The sequence below is a fragment of the Diceros bicornis genome, chromosome 18, assembly GCF_020826845.1.
Source record: "Diceros bicornis minor isolate mBicDic1 chromosome 18, mDicBic1.mat.cur, whole genome shotgun sequence".
NCBI lineage: Eukaryota > Metazoa > Chordata > Mammalia > Perissodactyla > Rhinocerotidae > Diceros > Diceros bicornis.
The window spans coordinates 26,045,127-26,069,232 of record NC_080757.1 but is presented as its reverse complement, the minus strand read 5'-3'; the positions used below and the strand labels follow the sequence as shown (position 1 = coordinate 26,069,232).

The window sequence follows — 24,106 nt, the reverse complement described above, 5'->3', positions numbered from 1 at the left end:
GAGAGACAGCAGAAAGCGTAAGATACTGGAGGAGGTGACAGATCTGCTCTAGCTGAGGACAGAGTTTGAGCAGGAAGGTGGAGAACTGGGAATGGGGTAGTCACAGAGGTTCACGTGACTACTGCTTTTCCATGATCACCCTATTAGCAGTGGGTGAGGCCCCCACTGTGCCACCCACAGGCCCCTAGGCTTCCCATCATGTCAATGATACCAGATAGTTTATTTGTCTGTTTCCTGTCTCATCTTCCACATGAGACTATCAACTCTGTGCGGACCGGGACCATGTCTATTTGACTCATCAATCCTCCCCAGCAAACAGCACCAATCCTGGGAGGTGTTCGGTAAACATTCGAGATTGACAAGTGAACCAAAAACATCACATCAGCACCACCAGACCCACCTTGAACTTGGACACCACGGTCAACACAGGGGCCCTGCTCTGCCCCTGCTCCTCCTGGGACTTCTCTTCAGGGTCAGTAGGAAACAGCACCTTGACCAGGGGGTCCTGGGATTGCTGCAGGAGGCTGGTCAGCTCAGGGGGGATGGGGTCCTATTGGGAAAGGACAGGGCAGTAGGTGAGGGCAGGTGGAATGCTACCCAGGGCTGTCCACGGGCTTGCCAGCCCTGCTCACCCAGGCCCCAGAAGAAGGGCTTCCAGGGGAGGGCAGGGCCTGAGACGGAGAGAACTGGTCCACTGGATGCCTAGAAACCAGGAGACCCAGTGTGACACGGGTCATTTCTGGGCAGGTCATGTCTGATTAGCAGAGACCTCAGGCAGGTGGGCCCTAGAGGCGACCCTGGATTCTGGGAGGATGTTCAGGAGGGAGAGGATACACAATAAGAAATGTACGTGCAGCAATGACTCAGCATCTCATTTCAAGCAGGCCCCCACAGGCCCTGGCCCAGCCCTCACCTTGTTCTTCTCCACCAGGCCTGCGGTGTGGTACTGCACAGGCCCTGCATAATGCACCACGATGAAGCTGGGCTCCCGGCTGAGCTTGTTGTGGCCCAGGCAGGGGCTGCCTGCTAGGGAACTCGCAATGCGTGTCTGGAGCTGGGCTGCACTGCTTGGCCGATTAAGGCGGCATTCCTGTGTGGGACGGGATGGGCAGTCAGCCACAAAAATGAGAGGGCTCACCACAACCCTCGTAGTCCCCACCCCATGGTCCCCATGGCAGCAGAGTTGTCACCCAGGCATCACAGTGACCCAGAGAGGGAGGGAATATAGGGATTAGCAAGCCCATTTGGCAGATAGGGAGACAGAGGCACAGAGAGGGGCAGTCTTCAAGGCCCCAGAAAAGCCCAAAGCCCAACTCTGGTGCTCAGCACACTAGCTGACCCTCCCCACCTCATTTATGAGGGAGCAGATGCTGAGGGGGCTCCCCTCGATGAGATCCAAACAGGCCTGGTTGTCCTGGTAGTTGACAAATGACCACTCCAGGCCCTCAACTGCATATTCCTCCTAGGGAGCAAAAGTCAGGGGGCAGGGGTAGAAGGCAGCTGTGGTCTGAGGCCCCAACGGGCCATCCTACGGCTGGCCCCAGTACCACAGCATATTCCAGAATAGCATTAAAGAAGGAACAAAAGGCTCCTGTCAGATCCTGGGATGGGGCTGGGGGCCAGGAAGTGACAGAGGATGCAGGGGGCTGGCCCCAGCCTCACCTGCTGAGCCCGCAGGTAGTGAGCCACAAAGTGCTGCTGCAGCTTCTCGTTGGCGTAGTTGATGCACAACTGTTCCAGACTGTTGTGGGGAAATGACTCAAATCCGTACACATCCAGCAGGCCTGGGAGGATGGGGAAGAACCATGGGGCGACTGCAGGGAGGAAGTGGGGGGCGGGGGGACTACAGGAGCCCAGGGTGGCAAGGCTCCTCCTGAAGCCTCATACTTGGCAGCCTGAGGATGAAGTTGAGTGAGCATGCCACCCAGCAGTGGGCAGAACACCCCACCCCAGGGTGGTTCCCATCTCTCTGCCCATGGCCCCTCAGAACTCAGAGCAGGAAGAAAGGCCAAATAAGGAGTGAGGGGCAGCCCGGGGCACCAGGTCCACTTGAGTCTGAATCCTCTGGTCCTGGTAGGGCCCTCCTGTGAGGGAACCAGGTCCCAGGGAACATTTTCTGTGTCCAATCCAGTTTGGAGGACCTTGGTTCACCAGCTCAGTTGGTGTCTAGAATTCCACCATTTCGTAAGCAAACTTCACTGGTACCTTTGAGCCTTACTTCCTCCCCAACCTGACTATCCCACTCAGGTTCCAACGATGTTATCACGTCCCCCAAGTCCCTTCTAGGCTAGCTCTTTTACCTCTCCTCCACTACTCTCCTGAGACTGGAGCTGGGTCTCTAGGGAGAGAAGGGCCCTGACAGACAAGGCACCATCTGAGTCTGCCTGGGGAGCTATGGACGGGGCAGATGTGCACAGAGATGTCCTCGCCCAAACTCTTGTGGACAGATGAAGAGATGGGGGTGCAGAGAAGGGAAAGGAGCCGCCTGGAGTCACACAGCGCTCCTGCCCCTCCACCCAGGGCTCTACTGTTCTTTTTCTGAAGGGGTGCTCCCAGCAGGGTGAGCCCCTGGTACCTATGAAAGTGCTCCAGGAGCTGGGGTCTGCGCAGATGCTGCTGTTGATCACCGATACCAGCCAGTCAAACAGCCTGTTGGGGTGAAGGGAAGAGTGGAACCTGGTGAGAGGAGGTCAGGCTGAGCCTGAGGGGTGCCACACCCTGAAGGGCCTATATTCTGAGCCTGACAGGTCAAGGGCTAAACCCTCTCCTTTTCCCACCCATCCTGTCTGGACCTACTACAAATGCACACTATGGTCATGCATTTTCCCAGGTACACACAAATCTGGCCTGTCCTCCCAGCACGAGTGAGCACAGGACCAACCAGACTGTGGAGCTAGAAAGGCAGTGGGTCTGTATCAGTCACATGGCCTGACAGCCAGCTGGTGTCTTGGGGGCTGATGGGCAGGCCTGGGAGGGGTTTGTAAAGAACCGAGTTCATTGGACTCTCCGGCAAAACTCTACCTGTGGAGCCCAGAGCTCAAGGCCCTGCCAGACCCCGCCCTCCACTCAGTCCTGTATAAGTAGGCCAGAGTCACCTGAGGCCAACAATGGCATCTTGCACTCTGGAACCATCGCCACCGCAGAAGATGAGGTAGTTACTGTACAACAAGGTGACATGTACAACACTATTAAGGGGTTTCTTCCTTACAATTTTTCTGAAAGTAATTGCTCTGCAACTTTTTTCAACTGGTTTCTATTTTTGCAACAAGGGCTTCAAATACTCATTCGAGGTACTAAAAACGAGTGACCCGTTATTTACCACGTGTAAAATGTTCCATGGTTAGAGGCTCACTCTACTTGTGATTGATTGTCACACTTTATTTTATCTGCTCATTTTGTAGTGACTTGACACAAAGGCTTTAAAAATCTTTGGCCTGAAATTCTGACCTGAAATTAGCTTTGAGGCAGTGGGAACTGAACCTCTTGCTGAAATGAGTTCAGTCTGGGCCCCACTGCCCTGGGCCATTTTCAGCTTAGAGGATCTTCTCCCTCAGCAGTGCTTCTCAGGCTCTTAGCTCTCTGAGAAGTTCATGAAAGCAGGGGGACCCTCTCCCCAGAGAGGTGCTCAAGCTGCCATGTGCACATGCACACATACGCATGTTCTGTCCCACAATTTCAGAGAATTCTGGGGCCCCTGATGCACTTACAAGGCACCCTGAAGGTTCTCAGAACCCAGGGTGAGAAACCATCCTTAACCACATGGCCGGAGGGTAGAGGTGCCTATGTAACCCACCAGGAAAAGGCCAGGACCCTCACGTTTGCCCTGTTCTGGGCTCCCACTTGCTGCACACTGTGTTGCCCAAGACTGTGGGCTGAGTGTCTGGCTCTACCACCGTCTGGCAAATTCCCCGGGTGACTACAAAGACCTGAAGGACAGGGCACATGGAGACAGGAGCCTGCTCACCCATGAGTATGAACCTGGAACCATGAGGGCCCCAGATCACCTTTGGGGCCTGCCTTACCAGCAGAGAGCCAGGCCGGATTTCCTCATGTATCACCAAGGCCAGGGCAGGCTCCTGTACTTTAATAATGAGCTGAAATCTAGGCCAGGAATGTGGCAACTTCCCCACGCCGAGTACTCAGCAATCGAGGCCAAGGGCCTTGCTTGGTGAAAACCCAGGAGCCACTCCCTGCTTTCCCCAGGGGTCTGCTTTATCTAGCAGCCCTACCCCTAGGCCTATTGCCTGATGGTGTCTGGTCCAACTCGAGAGACAGGGAGAACCTGGGGGGAGGGCAGCGCCCAGGGTACTGCTCACCGTGCGTAGACCAGTTTGGCAAGACAGTCTCTGCGGGTGTCACACTCGGCTCGGGAGCAGGGCTTCCGGAACACCTGCTGCTGCCTGCCTGCCCTGATGGTTCTAATCCGCAGCGTCTCCAGCAGCGGGTCTTCCAGGAGCAGCAGCAGCGAGGCCGACGTCCTGACAGAGCCTGGGAGGGACAAATCCCCGTCCATCCAAACAGCCCTCTTCACAAGGCACTGTGTAGTCATCACAGTGGAACCACGACCACCCAACTAAACAGAGGAGACCTAGGTTCTGGTGGGTGAGAAGACTCACCGACGGCCCCCATCACTGGTAGAGGCCGGACTTGAACCCAGGACTTCTATGTTGCAGTCCACACTGTCACGTGTGGGACAAATCACTTTACAAACCCTCTGACTCTCGTTTTCTCATCTGTAAAACGGGGACCATGCTGTCTGCCTCACCACAGAGGAGGTGAGGAGTAACTTATCCAGGGCGGGGCCCTACAACTGATGGTTTCATCAAGGGCATCAGATCCCAAATTTCACCCTCTGGCCTCCAACCCAATCCTGCCAACATTGGCTCTTTTCTGGGCAGGGCCTGCCCTGCTCCCTGGGCATGTGACCAAAGCCTGAGGTGCAGACCCCCACCCTTGCCCTCACACTTGGCATCGTCCATCAGCTGGCAGGGCTGGGCTTCGTCCTCAGAGTCAGCAAACCGGATGTTGCCGAGGTGCAGCAGTCCAGCTAGGACCTGAGGGGCAGGAGAGGACACGCAGTGGGCACCTTCTCAAGGGCTGGAGCCTCACCTGGGAAGGGCCTCACTCCTGCTGAATATAATCATGATAACAGAATAATAATAGTAGCTCCCAATTATTGCCCACTTACTACAAGACTCTGCCAGGCACAATTCTATACAAGTTACATGCACCATCTTGTTTAATATTTTCAACAGTCAGTGAGGCACATGCTGTGATGATGCCCAGGATAGAGATGAGATGGGGAGAGGTTAAGTCACAAGCCTAAGGCCACACACTTGGTAAAGGAAAAAGGCAGGATGAGAACCCAGGCAGTGTGTGACTTCAGATGCCTTCCAGGGCAGCCAGTGGGGTCCCAAGTCACTCACTGTCTGTCCTTCTGCCTCCCACTCTCCAGGAGCAGACTGTGTGGGAAAACACTCCTGTTACTTGTGGACCAGGGTTACTTCCGTGTGTCTGATGGGGGTTGGCTCTGGCTCCCTTCAGGTCTTTCTCAGCACTGTTGGGCTTTTGACAGCCCGGCCTGGCGAGGATCTGTGATCTTGGTCTCTGCACAGTGGGTGCCCTCTTGCCTTTGCATTCAATGATCCACATGGATGAGCCCCCAGGGGCTGCAGAAAGAAGACCCCGGGGTCCAGCAACTTGGAAACCCTGGTACTGGGAGAGCAGGGCCTCTCCCACCATCTCTGTCTGGTCTCAGGCAGGGTGGCTCCACATGCTACTGGCTTTTGGGCCACAACCCACCCCAGAAGACTGCTGTGCCCAATGGGCAGTGTGGGGCAAAGGGTCATGCCACCCCCAAACCAGCACTCCTGTTGGGACTCCTAGTGTTGTCTACTCACCCCGGGCTTGTCACCATGTGCTATCCTGGCCAAGCTCTTGACTGATGGTATCCATACTGACCATGATTCCTTCCCTGCCTGAGCAGTCCCCATCTGGAGGTGGAGGTCACTTTCCACGCACTGCCATCTCCCTGCAGTGGCTTCCCTATCTCTGCTGGCAGCCCATCCTATATATCCCCTCCCATTGCTCTGGTGGGTGAGGAGGTGAGGAGGGAGGGAGGGAGTCAGCCCTGTCAGCAGAGACAGATGGGAGAAGGGAGGCCATTGTGGAGATGAGAGGGGCCCAGCACTGTGTCCTGATAGGAGGGTAAAAAAGGTGGGAAGTGGGAAATACTGCGTCTGGTATTAGCTCTACCTGTATCACTTAGTGGCGTTGGACTGTGGGTAGGTCACTTTGCCTCTCTAGTTTTCTCAAGCATAAAATGAGAATAATCTCCATACACACAGGACTGTTGAAAAAACCAAGTGAGCTAAGGGGTGTGAACGTGATTTTTAAATTTTAACACAGTAGACAAACATGTGGTAGCGTTATTGCTCTATTCTGATTATTGCAGGAATAACTCATCCAAGCACCTTGCCCTCTGACCTCCATGGATCACTGGGCTGTGTTCTATACTATATGTGCTCCATCACTGTCCTCTGTGCCCCTGTCCACCCTGACACCCTATCTCCATGCTCAGCAGCACAGAGGGGTGGTTGACTCCCTGGAGATAGCACAGCGGGGCCCAAAGTCCTAAATCCTCAGGAAAAGAGACTCACAAGTTCCGAGAAGGGCCCTCTGAGAGGGGCTGCCCGTCACCTCTGCCAAATGTAAGTGGCATAGCTTTTCTTCTGACCTTAAAGACGTTGTTCTGGGTGGGAGTGTCGATGCCCAAATGAAGCATGGCCTCTCTGGTCACTTCAAAACAATCCTCTGAAAAGGAATCCAAGTCACAGCCCAGTGTCAGGACCAGAGGTCAGCAGGGGCATTGAGAGGTGAGGGAGGCAGGCCCTGTGAAAGGGTAGGTGAGTGCTGTTGGGACAACCCAGGGTGCTGGGTAAGGGTCCTCCTACCTTCTAAGGTCCTCTCTGGGTTGGGCAGCCAGGAGAAGGCAGCTCCCTCGGGGAGGTGCCACTGGAGCCTCTCGTCCGCACTGGCTCCTTTGCAGATCTGTGGGGAGGGGTGGGCGGGTGGCTGACTAGGAGCGCGAAGCCCACCCAGGCCTGCATAGGCTGGGACTGGGATGAGAGGAGTGAGAAATGGCAGTGACATCACAAGGCTGAGAGGGCCCTGTAGAGAGCCCAGGACAGGCACGGGGGCAAAAAAGCAGCAAACCGTTCTGGATGTCTCCAACCCGATGCAAAACCCTGCCGAGGAGGCCTGTAGTCTGAGGGAAGCACAACTCCTGTCTGGGGAGCTCCCAGTCCCAATTTGAGACAGGGAGACATACTATCCACACCTTGAGGGACCCCCAGTCTGATGGAAGAGGCACAGGTCTAGGGAAGTCCTTGTTCTGTCGGAGGAGACAGTTGCCATTCTAGGAGAGTCCTCAGTCTGACAAGGGTGACAGTCCAAGTCTCAAGGCCCTTTTGGTCTGATAGAGAAGGAAAAACACATCCCCATGCCAAAACCACCCTGGGAGCCAAGGTCCAGTGTGAGGCAGAAGTGTTGCATCAAGTTTGCAGGAGTAAGTGGTGGCACTGCCGAAAGCCAGGTGAAGAGGCAGGCATGAAGCACTGGCAGGCAGGGGGGAAGGGTTTGGAGGCACAGACCCCTGCCCTGCATCTGGGCAGCTGCGGGCCCAGCCTGGCACAAACCTGGTAGAAGATGTGGAAGTTCCTCTCACTGGAGGCCTGACAGGCCACTCGAGTTTTCTCTAGGAGGTAGGTTTGGACTGCAGCTCCGGTCATCTGCTGGGCCCTGGGCACAAGCAGGCCAGAGCTCATTTAGTTGCCCATTCATTCCATAGCTATTTATTAGGCACTTGCTGTGTGCCAACCTAGCAACTCCCCCCAAGCTCTTCTACTCAGCCAGTGGGGGTCATGAGGACTACAGACTACTCAGCCGGTCTTTGGGTAGTCTGGGACATTCTCCTGCACCCAGCTCAGATGGGCAGGGCCAAGGCCTCTGTACATCATTTTGCCCCATCCCAAGGCAGAAGCAGAAACCCCAGCTTCAAGCACAGGGGTGTGGCCCAGACAGGTGGCATTTTAACTAGAAGTCCCCGAGCAAGGGTAGAAGCCAGGAGGAACACAGGGGCTGTGACAAGCACACTGCTCCTGGGTCCCTAAGGCTGAAGGAGCTGTAATTTTTCAGGTTTAAAGATCACCCTCAGGTTCACTTATCCCACATACATATGTGCCAGGAGGAGCAAAGTTCTGTCCATAGGGGTGGCCCAGGCTGGAGACTGCCCCAGCCACTTTCAAACTCCTCACCCCATCCTCCCATCAGCCAGGGTGGCAGCAGCGATTACCTGTTCAGCTGGAGCTGGATGAACTTTCCAAAGCGACTGCTGTTGTTATTCCTCAGCGTGCACGCATTCCCTACAGATCACACCTGTGTTTGTAACACTCCCCTATTTAGAGTCCTCATGGGGCAAGGTGGCTGCAGGTCTGCTGGGGGCATGCCCCTCTCCTCAAGTCACCTAAAGGCCCCTTTGTTGTTTTCCATATCACAGGGGACAGGACTAGGGAAAGGGCACTTGGCCTCAGCAAGTGTGATTCAGGAGTTAGAAGAAGCTCCTTGCAATGAACTGGAATGAGCAAGCCTAGGCGGTCAGGAACTGTCTTCTTTGAAGAGAAAGGGTCAAAAACAAGCTGTCACTATTGAGTTAAACAGTAAGGCACAAGATCTGGGCTCAAGTCCCAAGATGCACACGAATTATTGAGCATCTTTAGATAAGTCACCTGCTTCTCTGAACCATCAGGAAACTGTACAGAAGGATTTGGACTAGGCGAGCCACACAGTCCTCTGTAGCACCACTCTTACATCTGCATATGCTAGAGAGAGGGGACAGCTGAATGATGTCATCTCAACTGGAAAGAGGCTAAGGGTACCTGGGAGGAGTTGGGGGTCAAAGGCAGTGAAGGATACACTCATCCTCCAACCCCCCAAAAGGGTCTCAAGCACTGCTCCTCTCCCTGGGAAGTGGCAAATCTCAGAGGAAATGGGACTGAGGTACTGTGCGGAGGACACTGAGCTCACCAAAGGCTTCCATGACAGGATTGGAGTTCAGGATTCGTTGCTCGATCCTCTCTGCAATCTTGTGGTTGTCCTGGGATGTGGGTGAGGCAGCCACCACAGCGTAGAACTTCATCAGGCAGCGGGATGTCCATGTCTGCGACAGAAACAGCCCTGTGGGAGCTGAGGTCATGCTCCCTCCCACTTCTGAGCCTGCCTGAGGGAATGGTGTCAACTAGAGCCCTCTTCTCGCCAAGGCTGTTGCTGACTAAATGGGTGAATGCTGAATTCAACTGTGTCCTTGGGCAAGGCACTTCCCCCATGTGTGATACAGGGGTGCTCACTCCTGCTTCTCCTAGCTCCAGAGGACACCTTTAAGAAATGAGCGGGGCTGGAGTAGAGAAGGGACAACCCACCCTGACCTGAGCAGGCTACTCAGTGTCTCTGAGGGCTCACAGTCAATACTGATTACTCTGTGGCAGGCACTGAGCTAAGGAGACTTTCTGTGCATTTTCTTACCAACCCTGTAGATGCAGGTGCAAGTATATACTTGTTTTCCAAATGACGAAACTGAGGCATAGACAAATCTTAAATTTTATTGAAGATCACATATCTAGTAAATGACAGGGCTCTGATTTACACCCTGGCAATCTAATTATAAAATTCTTACTGTTTTTTTTTAAATCAGCTGAAATGAGGTATATTTTCATTTTAATTTCTAATTGTTTGTTGTAAGGACAAAGAAATACAATTGGTTTTTACATATTGACTCTGTATCCTGTCACCTCGCTAAACTCTCTATGCCTCACTACAACTTTTTACTTGTAGCAGCTTTTCTGTAAATCCTTTAGGTCTTTCGATGAGGCGGGAGATGTTCCTTCTCCTATTTTCTGAAAGAATTTCTAGCATTACTTTCTTCAATATGTGGTAGAATTAACAAGTGAAGCCACCTGGGCCTGGAGCTTTCTTTGTGGAAAGGTTTTTAACTATGACATCAATTTCTTTCACAGATTTAGACAATTCAGGTTATATATTTCTACTTGTGTAAGCTTCAGCAGTTTGTGTATTTCAAAATATTTCTCCATGTCCTCTAAATGGTATACTTTATTGGAATAAAGTTGTTCATAATAATCTTATTAATCTGTAGGATCTTTAGTGATGTCTATTCTTTTATTTCTGACATGGTTAATTTGTGTCTTTTTTTCTAAGTTTGACTAGAGAGTTATCCATTTTATTAATAATTTCAAAGAGATAGCCTTTGATTTAATTTATTTTCTCTATTATTTTTCTGTTTTCTATTTTATCGATTTTTCACTTTTCACTTTATTTCCTTCTTCTGCTTACTTTGGGTTTATTTTATTCTTTTTTCTTCTAGTTTCTTAAGGTAGAAGCTCAGATCATTGATTTGAGTTCTTTATTCTTTTCTAAAATACGCATTTAATGCTACAAACTTCCCTTGAGGTGCTGCTTTTTTCTTAAAAGCATAAATTTTGATGTGCTGTGTTTCTATTTTCATGTGGTTCAAAGTATTTTCTAATATCTCTTGTGATTTCATCTTTGTAAGATATTTAGAAGGGTACTAATTTTTTACACCCTTTAATTTCCCATTTACACCCATTAATTTGAAATGCTTTGGGATTTTCTAGGTGTCTTTGTTATTAATTTCTAGTTCAGTTCTACTCAGGACAGAACACAATCTGTATGATTTTAATCTTTTCAAATTGAGATTCGTTTTGTGGCTCAGAACATGGTCTATATTGGTTCCATGTGTACTTGAAAAGAATGCTCAAATCTCAAACTATAATTTTGATTTTATCTATTTCTCCTTTCAGTTCTATCAGTTTTTGCTTCATGTATTTTGAAACCATTATCAGGTACATACACATTTAGTTTTATTTTCTCTTCTTAATGTATTTACCGATCTATCATTACGAAATGTTTCATCTTACCTTTAGTAACATTCTTGTTCTAAAATCTACTTTGCTCCATATTAACATAACTACTTCATCTTTCCTTTGATTAGTGTTGGAATGGTATATCTTTTCCCATCCTTTTAGTTTGACCTATCTCTGTCTTTAAATTATAGCAGGTTTCTTGAAGACATCATATAATTAGAGTCTTGCCTTTTAAAAAAAATCCAATCTGATATTTTTTGTCTTTTAATTGGACTGTTTAGTTTGTTTACATTTAATGTAATAATCACCATGGTTAGGTTTAAATCTACCATCTTATTTGTTTTTGATTTGTTCCATGTGATCTTTATTACTTTTTTCTTCTTTTATTGCCAATGGTTGAATTTAGTATTTTCATGATTCCATTGTATCTCCACAATAAACTGCTACTATCTTTGCCTTAGAGTGAATTATCTTTTAAAGAGACGAAAAATAATATTTTACGTCTCCGATGTTCTTTATTCCTTTGTATCAATCCAAATATTCACCTGGTTTCATATTCCTTGGGCCTAAAGAACTTCTTTTAATATTTCTTGTAGTACAAGTCTGTTGGCAACAAATTCCTTCAACTTTTGTCTGAAAGTCTTATTTCACTTTCATTTTTGAAAGATTTTTGCTGGTAATAGAATTCTAGTTGATAGATATTTTCTTTTCGCACTTTAAAGATGTCACTCTATTGTCTTTAGGCTTGCAATTTTTGAAAGATGCCTGTTGTCATTCTTGTCTTTGTTCCTTTTTATGTAATGTTTCTTCATTTATCTGGCTTCCTTTAAGGTTTTCTCCTGGATTGCTGGGAAGATGGCGGTGTAGGAGGATTCTGAACTCACCTCCTCCCACGGAAACAACAAATCTACAACTAGTGCAACAATTTCCCCTGAGAGAGATCTGGAAACTGGATAAAAAGAACCCCTACGGGCCGGCCCCATGGCTTAGCGGTTAAGTGCACGTGCTCCGCTACTGGCGGCCTGGGTTCAGATCCCGGGCACGCACCGACGCACCGCTTCTCCGGCCATGCTGAGGCCGCGTCCCACACACAGCAACTAGAAGGATGTGCAAGTATGACATGCAACTATCTACTGGGGCTTTGGGGAAAAAAAGGAGGAGGATTGGCAATAGATGTTAGCTCAGAGCCGGTCTTCCTCAGCAAAAAGAGGAGGATTAGCATGGATGTTAGCTCAGGGCTGATCTTCCTCACAAAAAAAAAAAAAAAAAAGAAGAACCCCTACTACAAGGGACAACACTGACGGGGTGGAAGAAGCAGAAATACCCCTCTGCTGAGGAAAAAAACCACACCCTAGCCACAGTGCTTCATGGCCAAGTGCACGAAGGTATGAAGCTTCTCCCAGAGAAGCAGGGTATCTATGTCACAATAGGCATCCCAGTCTTTAGATTCAGCACAACTGAGATGAGATCCCATAACACCTGGGTTCGCTGGCTTTGAAAACTAACAAGGAATACTCTCAGAAAAACTATCAAACTTTAGAGACAGAAAAACCTGCTCTTAAAGGGTCCACGCAGATTCACCCATTCTGGAAACCAACACAAAAACACAAGAAAAGTGCATAGTCCATTATAAAAGAAACTCACTGAGCTTTGAGCACATCTCAGAGAGGTAGGAGGTGGCTGGGCCCACCCCTATAAGGACTGAGACACTGGTGGCAGCCATTACTGTGACCTAGTTCAGTTCTGCTGACAAGGACTCTGGCCATTGGATTCCTTCCTCTAGCCTGTTAGCGCAGGGGTTTGCGCTATGCACTAGAGCACCAATTCAATCGAGCACAGCCAGGGCAGGCAACCTGCCCAAGGGACTGGCCCTGCCCGCCAGCAAGCCCATGGTGAACTTGCAGGCCCATGTAGGCAGGGTATGTGGAAACTCTGCAGTGAGGGGAGTGGAGGGGGTCTACCCCACCTCAGTGGGGTGTGCATACGGGGTGGGCCTGCATTGGCAGGGTGTATGGGCCCGCAGGTGGTGGGGTGTGTTGGCTGCAGCAGACTTGTGCCGCTGGCCATCTCAAACAGCCACACGGGATCTGCCCCACCTTCCAACGCCTGAAATGGTTATGTGCTGCCATGCCTGGTGATGGCCCTATCCATCTGTACTTCTGAGAGAGCTGACAACAGCTGCATAGAACTGCACCAGAGGCCTGCAGCAGTTGTGAGCCCCCCAGCCTAGCAAGCAACCACACTGGGGGCCTGACTCGCTTAATAGCAAAACAGCAGTAGTTGTGTGCTATTAGACCTCACAGACAGACAAGCCAGGGCTTACCCTGCCCAATAAAGTGACCACAGCAGCCACATACTGCTGAGCCTTACAACCAGCCAGCCCAGGCTCCAGACTAGCCTACTCGTGTGCTCACAGCAAGAGCAACCCCACCACAAAGGTCACACATAGCCCACACAGGGGACACTCCTGGAACATTTGGAACAGGTGACAAGAAGGAAACACATTGCTGGGCTCCTTAGGGCATCCATCTCTCACATAAGGCCACATTTCCAAGATTGGAAGACATAGCTGATCTACCTAATACATAGATATAAGCACAGAGAAGTAGGCAAAGTGAGGAGACAAAGGAATATATTCCAAATAAGGGAAGAGGACAATTCTCCAGAAAAAGAACTAAATGAAACAGAGATAACAATTTACCAGATAAAGAGTACAAACTAACAGTCATAAGGATGCTCACTGATCTTGGGAGAAGAATAGATGAACATAGTGAGAATTTCAACAAAGAATTGGAAAATACAAAAACGAATCAATCAGAACTGAAGAATAAAATAATGGAAATAAAAAATTCACTAGAAGGAATCAACAGCAGAGTAGATGACACAAAAAAATGGATCAGGGAGCTAGATGAAAGAGTAGAGGAAATCACCTAAGCTGAACAGAAAAAAAGAATTTAAAAAAACAAGGACAGTCTAAGGGACCTCTGGGACAACATCAAGAGAACTAACATCCGTATTATAGGTGTCCCAGAAGGAGAAGAGAGAGACAAAGGGGCAGAGAACCTATTAGAAGAAGTAATAGCTGAAAACTTCCCTAACCTGGGGTAAACAGACATCCAGGTAAAGAAAGCACAGAGAGCACCAAACAAGATGAACCCAAAGAGGCCTACACCAAGACACATTATAATTAAAATGTCAAGAATTAAAGATAAGGAGAGAACTCTAAAAGCTACAAGAGAAAGGCAACAAGTTATATACAAAGGAAACCCCATAAGGCTATTAGCTGACTTCTCAGTAGAAACCTGACAGGCTAGAAGAAAGTGGCATGATGTATTCAAAGTGCTGAAAGAAAAAACCTACACCCAAGAATACTCTATCCAGCAAGGTTATCATTCAGAATGGAAGGAGAGAGAGAGTTTTCCAGACAACCAAAAATTACAGGAGTTTATCACCACTAAACCGGCCTTACAAGAAATGTTAAAGGGACTTATTTAAGAGGAAAAGAAAAGACCACAAATAGGAATAAAATTATCAAAGAAAAAAAATCACCGGTAAAGGCAAGTATACAGTAAAGGTAGTGGATCAACCACCTATAAAGCTAACATGAAGGTCAAAAGACAAAAGTACTAAAAATATCTATCTCCATGATAAGACGTTAAGGGATACATACACACAAAAAAAGAGGTTAAATATATCAAAAACGTAAAATGTGTGTTGGGGGGAGTAAAAGTGTAGGGTTTTTAGTAAGAGGTCAAACTTAAGGGACCATCAACTTCATACAGATTGCTATTTACATAGGTTATTATATATGAACATCATGGTAATGACAAACCAGAAACCTATAACAATACACAAAAAATAAAGAGAAAGGAACTCAAACATAATACTAAAGAAAGCCATCAAATCACAAGGGAAGAGAGCAAGAGAAGAAAGGAACAGAGAAGAACTACTAAAACACCCAGAAAAAAAGTAACAAAATGCCAAGAAGTACATACTTATCAATAGCTAATTTAAATGTCAATGGACTAAATGCTCCAATCAGAAGACATAGGGTGGGTGAATGGATAAACAAAAAAGACCCATGTATACGATGCATAGAAGAGACACACTTCAGACCTAAAGACACTCACAAACTGAAAATGAAGGGATGGAAAAAGATCTCCATGGAAATGGCAATGAAAAGCAAGTTGGAGTAGCAATACTTATATCAGAAAAAATAGACTTTAAAACAGAAACTGTAACAAGAGACAAAGAAGGGCACTACATAATGACAAAGGGAAAAATCCAACAAGAGGACATAACACCTCTAAATATCTATGCACCCAATATAGGAGCATCTAAATATATAAAGCAGTTATTAACAGACATAAAAGGAGAAATAGACAGCAACACAATAATAGTAGGGGATTTTAACCCTCCACTTACATCAATGGATAGGTCATCCAAACAGAAGATCAATAAGGAAACACTGGCCTTAAATGACACACTAGACCAAATGGACTCAGTAGATATATACAGAACATTCCATCCAAAAATTGCAGAATACACATTTTTTTCAAATGTACATGTAATAGTTTCCAGGACAGATCACATGTTAGGCCACAAAATAAGTCTCAATAAATTTAAGAAGACTGAAATAATACCAAGCATCTTCTCTGACCAAACAGTATGAAACTAGAAATCAACTACAAGAAGAAAACTGGAAAAGCCACAAATATGTGGAGATTAAACAAAATGCTACTGAACAACTATTGGGTCAATGAAGAAAGCAAAGGAGAATTAAAAAAATACCTGGAGACAAACAAAAATGAAAATACAACACATCAAAATTTACGGGATACAGCAAAAGTCGTACTAAGAGGGAAGTTTATAGTAATACAGGCCTACCTCAAGAAACAAGAAAAATATCAAATAAACAATCTAACGACACACCTAAAGGAACTAGAAAAATAAGAACAAAGACCAAAATCAGTAGAAGGAAATAATAAAAATCAGAACGGAAATAAATGAAATATAGACTGAAAAAACAACAGAAAAAATCAATGAAACTAAGAGCTGGTTCTTTGAAAAGATAAACAAAATTGAGAAACCTTTAGTTAGACTCACCAAGAAAAAAACAGAGAAGGCTCAAATAAATAAAATCAGAACTGAAAGAGGAGAAATTACAATAGACACCACAGAAATACAAAGGATTATAAGAGAAAAGTACGAAAAGCTATATGCCAACAAATTGGATAATCTAGAAGAAATGGATAAACTCGTAGAATCATACAACCTTCCAAAGCTGAATCAAGAAGGAATAGAGAATCTGAATAGACTGATCACTAGTAAGAAGATCAAAACAGTAATCAAAAACCTCCCCCAAAGCAAAAGTGCAGGACCAGATGGCTTCCCTGGTGAATTCTACCAAACATTCAAAGGAGACTTAATACCTATACTTCTCAAACTCTTGCAAAAAATTGAAGAGGAGGGGAAGCTTCCTAACTCATTCTATGAGGCCAACATTACCCTGATACCAAAACCAGACCAGGATAACACAAAAAAATAAAATTACAGGCCCATATCACTGAGGAACGTCGACGCAAAAATCCTCAAGAAAATACCAGCAAATCTAATGCAACAATACATTAAAAAGATCATACACTGTGATCAAGTGGGATTTATTCCAGGGATGCAGGGATGGTTCAACATCCACAAATCAATCAACGTGATACACCACATTAACAAAATGAAGAATAAAAATGACAGGATCATCTCAACAGATGCAAAGAAAGCATGTGACAAGATATAGCATGCATTTATGATAAAAACTCTGAATAAAATGGGTATAGAAGGAAAGTACCCCAACACAATAAAGGCTATATATAACAAACTCACAGCTAACATCATACTCAATGGTGAAAAACTGAAAGCTACCCCTTTAAGAACAAGACTAAGACAAGGACGCCCACTTTCGCCACTCTTATTTAACATAGTATTAGAAGTCCTAGCCAGAGCAGTCAGGCAAGAAAAATAAATAAAAGGGATCCAAATTGGGAAGGAAGAAGTAAAACTGTCACTATTTGCAGAAGAAATGATTTTATATATAGAAAACCCTATAGAATCCACTAAAAAACTATTAGAAATAATAAACCAATACACTCAAGTTGCAGGGTACAAAATCAACACACAAAAATCAGTTGCACTTCTATATACTAACCATGAAGTAGCAGAAAGAGAAATTAAGAATACAACCCCAACAAAAAAAAAAAAATACCTAAGAATAAATTTAACCAAAGAGGTGAAAGACCTGTACACTGAAAACTATAAAACATTGTTGAAAGAAACTGAAGAAGACACAAAGAAATGGAAAGATATTCTGTGCTCATGGATCGGAAGAATTAACATAGTTAAAATGTTTGTACTTCCTAAACCAATCTACAGATTCAATGCAATCCCTAGTAAAGTCCCAACGACATTTTTCACAGAAATAGAACAAAGAATCCTAAAATTTATATGGAACAACAAAAGACCCTGAATAGCCAAAGGAATCCCGAGAGAAAAGAACTGGCGGTATCACACTCCCTGCTTTCAAAATATACTACAAAGCTATAGTAATCAAAACAGCATGGTACTGGCACAAAAAGAGACATGCAGATCAATGGAACAGAATCGAGAGCCCAGAAATAAACCCACACACCTATGGACAGCTAATTTTTGACATGGGAGCCAAGAACATACAACAGAGAAAGGAAAGTCTCTTCAGTAAATGGTATTGGGAAAACTGGACAGCCACATGCAAAAGAATGAAAGTAGACCATTATCTTATACCATACACAAAAATTAACTCAAAATGGATTAGATTAAAGACTTGAATATAAGACCTGAAACCATAAAACTCCTGGAAGGAAATACAGGCAGTACGCTCTTAGACACTGGTCTTAGCTTTATCTTTTTGAATACGATGTCTCCCCAGGAAAGGGAAACAAAAGAAAAAAATAAACAAATGGGACTACATCAAACTAAAAAGCTTCTGCACAGCAAAGGAAACCATGAACAAAACAAAAAGACAACCTACCAATTGGGAGAAGATATTTGCAAATCATACAGCTGATAAAGGATTCATATACAAAATATATAAAGAACTCATACATCTCAACAACAAAAAACCAAATAACCCAATTAAAAAATGAGCAAAAGATCTGAACAGACATTTTTCCTAAGATATACAGATGGCCAACAGGCACATGAAAAGATATTCAACATCACTAATTATTAGGGAAATGCAAATCAAAACTACAATGAGATATCACTTCACGCCCATGAGAACAGCTATAATTAAAAGACAAGAAATAACAAATGTTGGAGAGGACATGGAGAAAAGGGAATGCTCATACACTGCTAGTGGGAATGTAAACTAGTACAGCCACTATGGAAAACAGTATGCCAATTCCTCAAAAAATTAAAAATAGAACTACCATAAGATCTAACTATTCCACTTCTGGGTATTTATGCAAAGAACATGAAAACACGAATATGAAAAGATATTTGCACCGTTATTCACAATAGTGAATTGGAAAGACTTGGAAACAACATAAGTACCCTCAAGGGGTGAATGGATAAAGAAGATGTGGTATATATACACAATGGAATACTATTCAGCTATAAAAAAAGATGGAATCTTGCCATTTGCGACAACATGGATGGACCTTGAGGGTCCAACAACCAAACAGAGACGCTGAGATTAGATTGGTGGCTATTAGAGGGGAAGGGGGGAGGGAGGTGGGCGAAAGCAGTAATAGGGCACATGTGTATAGTAAGGGATGGTAATTAGTCTTTGGGTGGTGAACATGATGTAGTCTACACATAAATTGAAATATAATGATGTACACCTGAAATCTGGTTTATAATGTTATAAACCAATGTTACCTCAATTGAAAAAAACACAAAAAACGGTTTTCTCCTTATGTTTGGTTTTCAGCAATTTGACTATAATGAGCCTAGGTGTGTTTTCTTTGTATTCCTCTGCTTGGTGTTTCCTGAACTTCTTGAATCTGTGCTTGCCATCTTTTGTTAATTTTGTAAGATATTACTTCTGATCCACGTTCTCTCTCTTCTTCCGGGACACCAGTGACAAGTATGGTAGACCATACAATATTGTACTACAGCTCTTAGATGCGCTTTTCTCTGTTTTTCAATTTGGATTTCTATTGACTTACTGTCAAGTTTACTGATGTATTCTTCCACATGTCTAGTCTGCTGATAAGCATAAAGCAATTGTTCATTATGTTTTTAATTTTTATCATTTTCATTTAAATCTTTCTAGTTTCCATCTCTCTGCTGAAGAGACTGGAAGAATCTTTTCTGGAGACACTGACAAGCTCACGAGAAAAGTTATTCAGGGTCCCACAAGCTGAAAAAGCTACCTACAGTGAGGCCCTCTGGTTGATAATCCTGTCCATAAACAGAGATTCTAATCAGATACTTAATGCCTTATTCTTAAATATGAACAGAAACTTAAGGATCAGTAACTATTTGACAAACCTCTTTTACATGAATGACAAATATCACAACAAATAGAGGAAAAGAAACTAGAAGGAAATAGTCAATGCAAGGAGCAGAGGACAAGCAAAAATCACGAAATATCCTCAAAGAAAGAGAAGATATTGACCCTATGAAATAAGACCAGGAAGCTGGGGGCGAAAATAATATTCAGAGAGCAATACAGAACTCTTAGAATTAAAATTTTTAACACAAAATGAAAACTCAAAAGCATTGGAAGGTAGAGAGTATCTCCTAGAACACAGAACAAAATATTAGGAGACGGAAGAATAGGTGAGAAAAATAAGAACATTAGACAATCAAACTTCCTACTAATAGGAGTTCCTGAAAGAGAAGACAGAGGGGAGAAAATTATTAAATTATTAGATATAATACAAAAATATTTCCCTGAACAAAAGAACATGAGTTTCCAGGCTAAAAAGACCCACACAAAGTATCTAGCACAGTAAGTGAAAAAAGACCTTAATACCTACGGATTAAAAAGAAGACTCTAAGGGGGCCGGCCCAGTGGCGCAAGCAGTTAAAGTGCACGCGTTCTGATCCTGGGCGGGCACCGAAACACCCCTTGTCAAGCCATGCTGTGGTGGCGTCCCATACAAAGTGGAGGAAGATGGGCATGGATGTTAGCCCAGGGCCAATCTTCCTCAGCAAAAAGAGGAGGATTGGCAGATGTTAGCTCAGGGCCAATCTTCCTCAAAAAAAAAAAAAAAAGACGACTCTAAAAGCTTTTGGAAAGAAACACCAAATCACCATTATGGACTGGGACTCTCTATAGCAACCCTCAAAAAAATAGATAGGAAAAAAACTTTTAAATTTGGAAAGATGATTATTTCCAACCTGGAATTATAAAACCCATCCAACATATCAAATTTGAGGCAGAATAAATATTTCCACATGTGCAACAACTCAAAAATTTGCCCTTCATGTACCTTTGTCAGGAAGCTGCTAAAGAATGTGCTCCATAAAAACAAGGCAGTAAAGGAAGAAGCAGGAGCCATGGGCTCCAGCAATGGGGAACTGATCATGAGACAGAGGGCAATCTGGATCCCCAGAGGCAGAGAGCTCCTAGGCAATAGCTGGATGGGAGGGAGATCTGAGAGCTCTAGGAAGGGTGTTGCCCAGAAAAAAAAGAACTTGATGTACTTGCCAGTTGGGTAAGTGTTTTCCAGCTTGGGTGACAAGTTTGGTAATAAATTAATAATACATATATAGAAACTAAAGAAGTGAAAAAATGGGACAATTATTAAGTAGAGGGAAAGTAAAAATTATACAAGAAAGGAAATATAATCAGTATATTACACAGCTCTGCTGTGAACAATATATACATGGTTGTAATATAAACACTGCATATTAACTTAGAAATTGTGATATAATTACATATGTATTTGGGAGCAGGGAAATAGGGCTAAATCCTCATCAAAGCAGGAAATAAACAGATAAGGTCCAAAACTGAAAAATCAGTAACAATATAAGCATGTCGTTTAGAAATATGGATGCAAATACCCAAATAAACTACTAAAAGACGAGAAAGCAGCTGCCTCTGGAGAGAGGGAACAGAGTTGAGAGAGATGGGGCACGGTTGCTGTTTTTCTTTGTAAGTCTTATAGTATTGCTTGATTTTTTTAAACTGTGTAACTATATTACTACTCCTTAAAAATAAATTAAGGGCTGGCCCCGTGGCTTAGCGGTTAAGTGCGCATGCTCCGCTACTGGTGGCCGGGGTTTGGATCCCGGGCGCACAATGACGCACCGCTTCTCTGGCCATGCTGAGGCCGTGTTCCACATACAGCAACTAGAAGGATGTGCAACTATGACGTACAACTATCTACTGGGACTCTGGGGGAAAAAAAGGAGGAGGATTGGCAATAGATGTTAGCTCGGAGCTGGTCTTCCTCAGCAAAAAGAGGAGGATTGGCATGGATGTTAGCTCAGGGCTGATCTTCTTCACACACACAATAAATAAATAAATAAAAATAAATTAAGGGGCTGTCCCTGTGGCGTACCGGTTAAGTGCACGCACTCCGCTGCTGGCGGCCTGGGTTCGGATCCCGGGAGCCCACCGACGCACCACTTGCCAGGCCATGCTGTGGTGGCGTCCCATATAAAGTGGAGGAAGATAGGCACAGATGTTAGCCCAGGGCCAGTCTTCCTCAGTAAAAAGAGGAGAATTGGCATGGATGTTAGCTCAGGGCTGATCTTCCTCACAAAAAAAATAAATCAATTAAACTTAAAAAATATACCAGGCCCAGCCCACGACTACAGCAGCTGCCCAGTAAAGGGTTGCATGGGTCTCAGGCCAGGTCCAGACTCAGCTTCCCAGAGCAATTCTAGGGGACAATGGGCTTCATCTAGGAGCTGGGCATCAGCCACTGCACTGGACACCTTGATATAGCTCTCAAAGATCCCCTCCTCACCCAAGTCCAAGCCCTCATCCCTGCAGCTTACTGTCTTCATCTGCTTCCTTATCTGTCTTTCCCAGTGGACTAAGAGCCCTCTTAAAGTCAGATGTTGCATTTTTCATCTCTGTTCCTCCCTCTGCCACTCCTCAGGGGCTAGCTCAGGGCCTACAACCTGGCAGGTCCTCAGTGTTCAGCAATTCTCTCATACGTCAAGTGTAGGCAGAGGGGTTTATGGTCCAAAGAATCCCTTGTGAAGGTAATGTTGTGGAAAGAGTGGGGTGGCTGCGTGAGGGTTGGCAAGAAGGTGGTGAGGCCTGGGCCAGCAGCCTCCTCTGACCAGTTGTGCAACTCCTCACTCATCCTTGTGCAACGTTCTGTCTCACCTGTCGTGGTTTTGCCTCCCAGGGGGCCATATGACCCCTACCAGAATCTTCTGTCCTTCCCCACAGCTGGCCCAGTGCACTGCCCTTGCCAACAAGGGCAACCCAGAGGGTGCAGGTGGGCTACTCCAGTAACCCCTGCCCACAAGTAACCCCAGCTACTTTTAGAGGACTGCTGCCACGTGCCAAGCATGCCACCAAGTACCTTATATGCACTGGTTCATTTAACTCTCACAGAAGTCCCATGAGTTAGGTGTTGGCCCTCCCCTCCCTGCCATTTTACAAGTAAAAGAACTGAGGTTTGCAGAAACCAAATATCTTTATGATGTGCTCTTAACCACTATGCTGGAATCCCCAGCAGCTGTCTTTTGTTCCCAATGGTGTCAGAGCTGGCAGAGACCTTCTATGAGAAAATGAAGGCTCAGAGAGGAAAGTATCTCACCCAGGCTTACAATCACAGCTGTTGGAAGAGAATGGACTAGAACCCTGCCTCTTGACTCCTTGCCCAGTGCTTGCCTACCACTGCACCCCGACTCCCTGCATGAGCCAGCCTATCTGGGAATGACTAGGCAGCAAACGACGCCACAAGGACCCCCTGCCTCTCTGCCTACCTAGGCAGTCATGAAGTTGACAGGGTGGGAAGGAGGCCCTCCTACCTTTCCAGCACCACTCTCTCCGCTGACAATGATAGATTGGTTGACTGGCTCAGTCAGGCTCTTGACATTCCTGTAGGTCTGCTCGCCCACAGTGAAGATGTGGGGCTTCAGTTTCTGAAACATCAAGCGGTGAAAGGGTCACATGAGGGAATGCCTGTCTTTAAGGAGTGGCTGATGCAATGATCGCTGAGATGCGGAGGCTGCCAAGAGCAGTGCCAGGAGGCTTCCTCTAGAAAAATTTCCTGGATGTAACAGTGTTAGGCCCAACTGTGGGACCCCCATGGTAGCTTTACCAACTCATCTTCTCTCTGTCTGGAAGCAGTGCTGGCCTTGACCTGTCTCTGACATTAACACTTTATCCTCCCATCTTATCTTACCTTAACAGTCTTATTCTGCTATTATTTTATGTTACCGTACTTTGCAAAGAACTGTCTTCCAAGTCACTGCCTAAGAAATCTGTGCATTAGTTGGATAGCTAACTCTATTTCATAGATGAGAAATCTGAGGTTCAGAGGGGTTAAACAACCTTCCTAAGGCCACTCAGCAAATAAGTGCAACCATGTGATTTGAATTCCAAGGCCACTGTTCTCCTTTCCATCAACAGATAATTGTCCTTAATGTGCTGGGCATCAAGATGGGCACTGGGGAAATAGAGGGGACCATGACGTGGCTTTTGCCTTTGAGGAGGCAGATAAGCAGAGATAGACAGGACACAGGCAGACAGTCAGAAACAGACACTCAAGACAGACTTTCATGGATTCCACTTGGACACTTAATCATGTATAAGCATCTGGAAGGCCAGGCCATTTGCACAATGGCTAGCCAGCCCAGCACTGCCTACCCAGCAATTATCACTTACCCATAGCTTCCTGAATGGAGAAGGCATCATTCTAGAAGGTGCCAGAGCCATCCCTTTCTCCACCTGCCCTTGCCCCAACCACCTCTCACCTGGACTGTTACAAAGCCTCCAACTGTTCTCCTTGCCTCCTGTCTCACCTTCCTGAACCTGACTCTCTCAACTTCCAGAGTAATCATCCCCATGGTGGGCTCTGTTCAGTCCCACCTCTGCTCCTGGTGAAGAAGCTTTGGGGACACTCTCTGCCTCCTGTGGTGCTCCAGACCCTTCACCACCAGCCCCGCCTTATCTCATCTTTCTACCTCATCTACTGCCTCTC

The 24,106-nt window shown here is 45.8% G+C and overlaps 1 protein-coding gene across 2 annotated transcripts in view; it reads right to left on the bottom strand.

Annotated features, from left to right (window-relative positions):
- The window catches only part of MYO19 (myosin XIX), a 41,082-nt gene that overhangs the window by 10,363 nt on the left and 6,613 nt on the right, over positions 1-24,106 (bottom strand). The window contains exons 6-18 of one of the 2 annotated variants that reach the window (XM_058560461.1): positions 22,932-23,045; positions 9,085-9,217; positions 8,354-8,423; positions 7,698-7,800; positions 6,954-7,050; positions 6,737-6,813; positions 4,952-5,054; positions 4,317-4,488; positions 2,576-2,649; positions 1,663-1,784; positions 1,349-1,462; positions 914-1,090; positions 401-550 (exon numbers count right to left, since the gene is read on the bottom strand). In XM_058560461.1, the coding sequence (XP_058416444.1) occupies positions 401-550; positions 914-1,090; positions 1,349-1,462; positions 1,663-1,784; positions 2,576-2,649; positions 4,317-4,488; positions 4,952-5,054; positions 6,737-6,813; positions 6,954-7,050; positions 7,698-7,800; positions 8,354-8,423; positions 9,085-9,217; positions 22,932-23,045 (1,506 nt within the window). The remainder of the gene's footprint in view (positions 1-400; positions 551-913; positions 1,091-1,348; positions 1,463-1,662; positions 1,785-2,575; positions 2,650-4,316; positions 4,489-4,951; positions 5,055-6,736; positions 6,814-6,953; positions 7,051-7,697; positions 7,801-8,353; positions 8,424-9,084; positions 9,218-22,931; positions 23,046-24,106) is intronic. The other variant, XM_058560462.1, reaches the window with a different exon arrangement.